The 7,953-nt window shown below is 52.6% G+C and overlaps 1 protein-coding gene across 1 annotated transcript in view; it reads right to left on the bottom strand.

The window, feature by feature from the left end:
• Nucleotides 1-1,549: 1,549 nt before the first annotated feature.
• HSD17B14 (hydroxysteroid (17-beta) dehydrogenase 14) overlaps nucleotides 1,550-7,953 on the bottom strand; it is an 18,834-nt gene continuing 12,430 nt past the window's right edge. The window contains exons 6-9 of the mRNA XM_008569300.1: nucleotides 3,034-3,138; nucleotides 2,407-2,474; nucleotides 2,193-2,289; nucleotides 1,550-1,885 (exon numbers count right to left, since the gene is read on the bottom strand). Of these exons, the coding sequence (XP_008567522.1) occupies nucleotides 1,712-1,885; nucleotides 2,193-2,289; nucleotides 2,407-2,474; nucleotides 3,034-3,138 (444 nt within the window). The 3' untranslated portion in view covers nucleotides 1,550-1,711. The remainder of the gene's footprint in view (nucleotides 1,886-2,192; nucleotides 2,290-2,406; nucleotides 2,475-3,033; nucleotides 3,139-7,953) is intronic.

The raw sequence follows: 7,953 nt of genomic DNA on the forward strand, positions 1-7,953 counted from the left end.
CCTGCAGGCGAGCGCACGCGGCGGTTTCCAAAAGTGCACGGACACGGGGACTGCCGCGGAGCGCCGGCGAGGAGGAGCAGCCCGAGGCAAGACGGAGCAAAGGCGGGGACCCGAAAGCTGTTCATCACGATCCCTTTGTGAAGAGGAAAAGCCCACTCTAAATGTCCGCGGGGCTCACAGACCATGTGAATGCACAGGGAAGGGAATGGGGTTTTGGGAAAAGGCCTCTGCAGAGGGTGGCGGTAGGTGGGGATGAAGGGGTAGCTTCACTCTTCAGTCCGGACACTTCCCTGTTTGAGTATCGTTTTTCTTACCAACGAGATGTGTGTTCTTTGTAACTCTTTAGGAGATAAAAACACGGTTCACCACGTTTGTTTCCAGTCCCTTTCGTCAGCGAAGCCCGAAAAAATTTCAACCCCCCACTCATCAGTGAACCTCAAAAACAGCCCCGAGAGCAGGATTTCCTGGTCACACCCCTTTCACGAGTGTCTCCCCAACTTCAGGACCAATTACAGCCCTTCAGGGTCCCTGTGACCCCTAGCAATTCAAACCTGCGGCACTGCGCCCTATGTCGTGCTCCTCGGTCACTGTGCTCCCCAAACCTTCCCTGGTCAGAGGTCCCCCAAACTGCTGCATCCGGGCTACTGTGACATCGAAACTTTGTCCCTGCTGTGTCCTCAAAATCCTCAGCCATTGTGCCTTCATAATTCTACCCTGGGACAATGTCCCTAAATCCTAACCCCCCAAAGCCTCCAAATCCCACCCTCGGGTCACTGTCCCCCCACCCCTAACTGCTACAGGCCCGAGCAGCCACATCGCGAGCCCTTCCCCGCAGGCTCCTGCCCTGCTTTTCTCCTCCCCCGTCCTCCTCCGCCCCCACCTAGCCCTGGACGGTGGGGGCGGCCCCCCCACACCGTTCCGGCCCCCGCCTCAGCCAATCAGCGATTGCCGCACACACCCCCGCCGCGACCAATCCGCAGCCGCTTCGCGGCTCCACCCCCGTCACCTGCGGGACGTAACCGCGACTGTGCCCCGCGCCCCACCTGGGGAAATGCTTCCCGGCCTGCTCGTCCGCAGACCCGGAGTCGCGCCTCCGGCGTTCTCCTCCCCCACACCCGGAAGTCCTGGTGCAGCCCCTTCTCCCGGTAACACAAATGTCTCAAACACCCCCACCCAGCCCCGCTTCTTTCCTCAGGCCTGTAAGTGCCAGCCACCTTACTCCACAAGCAGAGGTCAAAACTCCTTTCCCCTAAGGTCCAAAAATAAAGAGGGCTCTTTTCTTCTCCTCCTCTATTATCTCCTAATTAGCCCTTAACTTACTCTCTCCTGAGGGCCTTCTAATTAGCCCACTGATGAAACCTACTGCTCTACCATTTCCAGGAGCCCCTGGTGACACAGGCCCTAGCGACATCAAGCATCTGCTGCAAGGCCTCTGGGAGCTGTAGTCCCTCAGAATTGTGGTAACACATGAACTTTGGGGGGTGGAGGGGGGGAGAATGCTGGTGTGGCTGGACTTACATAAAGGGCAGGAAATAAATGTAACAGTATCCTCTTTTTCGCTGCCAATTGCTTTTATGGGAATCTGCAGGGTACACGGGCACATTTCTAAGTGGGTGTAGTCTAAGGGCTCCATGTGGGAGGCAGATGGTAGAGGCTGCAGTTTGGGGTGGGAGAGTCCTAGGCAGGGAGGCCCAAATGGAAATGTGGGAAATCAGGAAGGGATAGTGGGGGCATCTGTAGGGGTGTGCACACTGGCCTTGCACCCGTACCCCAGCTCTGCGCCCCCAGTCACAAACAGCTCAATTCCTGTGCAGAAGTTGGCTTCGGAGGCCAGGAACACAGCAGCAGCCCCCACTTCAGCTGGCTGGCCCATGCGGCCCAGAGGCTGGGAAGAGAAGCGGGGGAATAGGAGGTCAAGAGGAGCCCTCACTTGAGCGCCTTACTGCCCAAACCACCTCCATACCACCTGAATCCAGCCTCCACTCTTTATTTATTTATTTACTTTTTTTTTTTTTTTTTTAAAGATGACCGGTAAGGGGATCTTAACCCTTGGCTTGGTGTTGTCAGCACCACGCTCTCCCAAGTGAGCAAACCGGCCATCCCTATATGGGATCTGAACCCGTGGCCTTGGTGTTATCAGCACCACACTCTCCCGACTGAGCCACGGGCCGGCCCTTGGCCTCCCCTCTTACCTGGGCCAACATGCCCTCTCGGACTGTGGCCTTGGGGTCTGGTGTTAAGGCTGCCAGCTCCTCCCACAGTGGGGTCCAGATGTTTCCTGGGGAGATACTGGGGGAAGGGAGAGAGGGGATCAGAGAAGTCTGTCCCAAATACTGCCTCTTGGATTCACTCCCAGTCTTCCCACTTTCCCCAGGAGGCTCCCTTAGTCTACTTGGAACTGCTCACCAGTTGATTCGGACACCATATTGACTCTCATCCAGGGCCAAGGCTTTAGTCATGGCTGTTACTGCCCCCTGCCGAAAACAGGGTGGGAGAGGAAGTTCAGTCCCCAGAAGATGGGGTCCCTCCCATCCTCTCCTCCCAGCCAGAGGCCATCAATGGGAAAGAAGTCATGCCCTCCTCTCAGGCTTCCTTTGGATGCACCAGGCTCTGTTTCTTTCTTTCTTTTTTTTTTTCCAGCTGGCCATTATGAGGTAGGCTCTGTTTCTTTTTTAAAAGATGACCGGTAAGGGGAGCCTAACCCTTGACTTGGTGTTGTCAGCACCACGCTCAGCCAGTGAGCGAACCGGCCATCCCTATATGGGATCCAAACCCATGGCCTTGGTGTTTTTTCAGCACCGCACTCTACCGAGTGAGCCACAGGCCGGCCCTAGGCTCTGTTTCTTAGGAGAAATTTGGAGCATAGCAATTTGTCACAGGTTATTTTATGCCTCGGGGCTGAATCTGGGAGTTGGCTGTGGGACTCTCTGGGGCTGAGGTCTTGCTGGATCCTGCTCCTAAAGAGTCTGGCCTCAAAGTAGAGGCCAGGAGGAACAAGGTAGGGAGGGAAGGAAAGGGCAAGGGCTAGCATACCTTGGTGGCCACATAGGGAACTGCCTGGGACTGACCAATTGCCCCGACCAGGCTGGAGATGTTGATGACGTTCCCCCGGCTCTTCCGAAGGTGGGGGAGGGCGAACTAGGGAGGTGGGAAGACGGGGGCAGAATAAGCCATCCAAGCCCTGGATCTTCCCCAGTCCACAGAGACGCAGCCATAGTTATCCTGAAGTTGGGATGATGGCCATATCCCTGGCACGATCTTAGTTGATCTCGGTGGCCCTGTTCAGACAGCATCTAGCACTTTCTCTGGTTTGCCCTAGGGTCTCTGGGTCTCAGCACTTAAGGAGTCTATTCTTATCTGGAAGGGATTTCTCTCTCCGTCTCTTCTACTGGGTCTCTGACTCTCCCTGACTCTCTTTCTGGGTCTCTGTCTCCCTCACGCTGGGTCTCTGTTCACCTCTCTCTGGGTCTTTGTATGTTACTCAAATTTTGTCCACATCAAGATGGGAAAATGCAAAAGAGATCCAAAAGCCTGCATATTTTGCAGAAATGGAAGTTCTTTTATCCATGGAGGGGAAGACAGTTTCTCTGAGTTTTAAAGGAAGCTCTTAGAGTTCGGGTTAGGGTTCGAGTTAGGGTTAGGGTTCAGGTTAGGGTTAGGGTTAGGGTTCGGGTTAGGGTTCAGGTTAGGGTTAGGGTTCAGGTTAGGGTTAGGGTTCGGGTTTGGGTTAGGGTTCGGGTTAGGATTTGGGTTCGGGTTAGGGGTAGGGGTAGGGGTAGGGGTCGGTTTAGGGTTAGGGTTAGGGTTACGGTTTGGGTTCAGGTTAGGGTTTGTGAAATGTGCCTCATTTTCCACCAACTTCTCCCCTGCAGCTCCCTGGCTACCTGGAGATCCCTAAGCCAACCCTCCCTCTCCCTCTCCCTCTCTCTCTCTCTCCCTCCTCTCTCTCTTTCTGTGTGTGTTCTCTCACTACACATGACCTTGGATAAGCTAAAGTCCTATCCTTCCTCTTGCTTGCCTTGGGCAGCTGAGCTGCCAGTCAAGGCCTGTTGCTACCACTAAAGGTAAATGAGCCTGAGCCAGCAACCCCAGGAAGCTCTCAGAGTAGGAGCGTAAATGAACCTCCTCTCCAGTTCACCCCACTAGCTCTCTCGGACCTTCTCCACTCCCTCAAGAACAGCCCCGGCCTCTTTCTCAGTGCTATACCTTCAAAAGCACACTGCATGCTCCAACCTCAGGGCCTTGACACTTGCTGTTGCCTCTGCCTGGAGTGCTTTTCCTGAGAGAGCCAAGTGACTAATTCCCAGGTTGACCAGTCATGCCAATTTGCCCAGGACTGAAGTGTTCCTGGGGACATGGGACTTTCACTCTACAGTTTCAACAGTAAACTGGGAAGGTCTTGAGTAAATGCACTCCTTTGACTTCTTCAAACCCTGTTCAAATGTCACCTCCTCAGTGAGGCCTTCCTCCCTGACCATCCGATTTAAAACTGCAAACTGCCCACCCTGGGTGGGCCTCCATCCCTCTTCCAATTCCTTTTCTTTGGGGTGCACACCCCTTCTGACATGCCGTATGCATGTGTGTGTATATACACATATATTTTTTAACTTACTGATTTGTTTATTGTCTGTCTCTCCCACCAGAATGGAAGAACCCATGAGGAATGGTTGAAGTTTCTTACTTTGTTTCATCCCTAGCACTAAGGTGCCTGGCACATAGTAGGTGTCCATACACATCTTCTGAATGAATGAATGAATGCACTAAGGACCTGGTACCATTTAATCCTCCTGACAACTTTGCAAGTGAAACCGGGCAGACCCCCAGTATTTCCCCTAAGCTATCTCTATACCCCCAGTTAGAGCAGGCCTTGGCTGCGGGCAGAGAAGCTAAAGAAAAAAAACTGCTTAACTACCAGGGTGGATTCGTGGGAGTAACCGTAAAGCTTGGTTAACAATAAAGTAAGAATAAAGTTAGTTGAACATGTATTTCCCTAAAGCTAAACAAAATCTCAAGGCCACCAAGTGTTTGTTGCTCAGTAAATGGTTCAAGGTGACATCAGCCACGACAATCTTGAGTAGTTTCACACGACTGCTATCAACTGAAAGCCTGCTTTGGAACAGACCTGAAGGAGTCAAGGAGAACATGAGGCCTGGCCCATTAGCTCAGGGGTTCGGATCAAGGTCAAGAGTTCAGATCCCCATACCCACCAGCCGCCAAAAAAAAAAAAAAAAAATGCGAGGAATAGTCGTGCTGACTTCACCCCACACCAGTCAGACCCCCCATAACTCCCGGGACCCCTACTCATGATTTTGCTCTATAAGTGCCTGTGATTTTAATAATTCTTTAAGCTCCTCTAGCTGCCTTGTTCTCCTTTTTTTTTTTGGAAAGATGACCGGTAATGGGATCTTAACCCCTGACTTGGTGTTGTCAGCACCACGCTCACCAGTGAGCTAACCGGCCATCCCTATATGGGATCCAAACCCGAGGCCTTGGTGTTATCAGCACCGCACTCTCCCGAGTGAGCCACGGGCCGGCCCTTGCCTTGATCTCCTTTGACTGGCCATTCAAATAAGTGCTGTTCTCGATCACTGCAAACTTCAGCGTGCGAGAATGTTTAGTCAGTTGGAGCGGCAATGGACCCCCTTCTTGGTTCAGCAACACAAGAAGGCACAGCCAATAGCCCCATTTTACAGCTGGAGAGACTGAGGACTGCTGCCCACACTGTGTCACGTGACGCCCGACAGAACCAGTCTTTGCTGCCTGGCAGCCTGAGACCCAAACCCATAAGCAAATAAGAATCTCTGGCCACTGCAAGCATTGAGAACTCTAAGACATTATGAGCATGAATGATACGTGGCCTTGCGGGTGGGACCCTCTGGCCTCCTCTCAGGGACCCCCCTGCATCCTCTCCTCCCCACTCCCATCAGCCTGGAAACTCTCCCTACCTTAGCAGCCCCCACCCTGGCCCCAGCCTGCTCTCTCTTCTCCATCCTCCTACCTGCCCTGAGACTTAACTTCCTCCCCACCCTGCAAGCCTGAGGGCCAGCCTCATTCCAGCACCAGGCGCATGTCTGGCACTCAATAAATATTTGTCCCCCACTCCCTGAGCCCCTTCCCAACCCTCCTGCACATTCTTGGCCAGGGTCTTTCCCTGCCCCCCTCCTCGCGGTCACTTAGCACCTCCCTTTAGCTACATGAAGTCAAGGCCTGGCTGGGTTCTTGTTGACCTGACTTCCCTTTCCCCTCCAATCCCACCACTTCTCTGGATGACAAATGCGACTGTCTCCTAATCCTGGTTTTCCCGCCCTCGCCCCTTGCCCTTTGGTTTGTTCCTCCGATGAGAGACAGATCTGAAGAGCCTGGCTCTCCTGGGTGTCTGCCAGCCTCACTCTGCCCTGACCCCTATTCCTCTAAATGTTGGGGTTCTGGGATCTGCTTCTGATTCTCCCAGCTCTGGCTAGGAAGCCCCTACTTTGTTGGTTTCCCACCAGCATCCCCTAAATCTCCCTGGGAGCCCCTTCTGGAGCTCCTGACCCCCCAATCCTGGACGTGTCTATCTCAGTGGCTCCCGTACAAAACTCACCCCATTGTCTCTCCCCCAAATTGCCCCTCTCCCTGGTTCTCAGCCTCTGATGTGGCGCTTACTCACACCCAGCTTCTCAAGCTACAGACCTGGAGTCTTTTTTTTTTTTTAAAGATGACTGGTAAGGAGATCTTAGCCCTTGACTTGGTGTTGTCAGCACCACACTCACCCAAGTGAGCTAACCGGCCATCCCTATATAGGGACCTGAACCCGTGGCCTTGGTGTTATCAGCACACCCTCCCCAGGTGAGACATGGGCCAGCCCCAGACCTGGAGTCTTCCAGAGCCAGTTCCCCATCCAAGCCACCAGCAAGTCCAAGCCATTGTGCCTTCGAAGGATCTCTTGAATCTATACAATTCTCTCCACCTCATTCATTCATTCAACAAACATTTATTGAGCACGTACTATGAGCGGGTACTGTGGTAAATGCGAGGGATATGCAGAAAACCAGACAGGGAGACCTTTCTGCTCTCCTGGAGCTGATGTTCTGGTGGGGGAGGCAGCAATAAACAAATAGGTAAGGGGCTGGCTGGTTAGCTCAAGTGGTTAGAGCACAGCCTTATAACAACAAGGTCACTGGTTCAGATCCCTGTACCAGCCAGCTGCCAAAAACTAAATAAATAGATGAGGGTCTTGTGGAATACGCTAGAATGTGATTAGATTAGATTAGAATGTGAAACAATAAGTCGAGCGGAGGAGGGGGGATGGGAGTATTGGGGCAGATGCAGTTTTATTTATTTATTTATTTTAAAAATGACTGGTGAGGGCATCTTAACCCTTGACTTGGTGTTGTCAGCACCACGCTCTCCCAAAGTGAGCCACGGGCCAGCCCTAGCAGGTGCAGTTTTAAACAGGGTGTTTAGGAGGGCCTTTGGAAGGTGACATTTGAGCAAAGACGTGGAGTACAGGTGTGAGCTGCACAGATGTCTGGAAGTAGAACTTGCCAGGCTGAGGGAACAGAGAAGGCCCTGAGGTAGGATGGAGCCTGGTGTGTTCGGTGGCAGTGAAGCCAGTGTGGTGGAGGTGAGGTCAGAGGAGAAAAGGGGCCTGATAATGTGAGGACTTGAAGGCCACCACTTCTCACTTGGACAAATGCGACTGTCTCCTAATCCCGGTTTTCCTACCCTCACACTCTGCCCTCTGATTTGTTCCTCGGAAAAGAGCCAGAGTGACGTGTTAATAGTGCACATCACTGCCTTGCTCAGACACCTCAACTACCTTCCATGGTTCCCTATTGTTCTTTAGATAAAGACTAGATGCCTCAGCATGGTCTTCAACTAACACAAGTGTGATCATGTCAGGAATCCTAATAATCTAAATCAGAAGGTCTGTAGATTAGCTAAAAACATGGTATTGATGTTAATCTCCTG

Source organism: Galeopterus variegatus, unplaced genomic scaffold (genome assembly GCF_000696425.1).
Source record: "Galeopterus variegatus unplaced genomic scaffold, G_variegatus-3.0.2 Scaffold486, whole genome shotgun sequence".
Classification (NCBI taxonomy): Eukaryota; Metazoa; Chordata; class Mammalia; order Dermoptera; family Cynocephalidae; genus Galeopterus; species Galeopterus variegatus.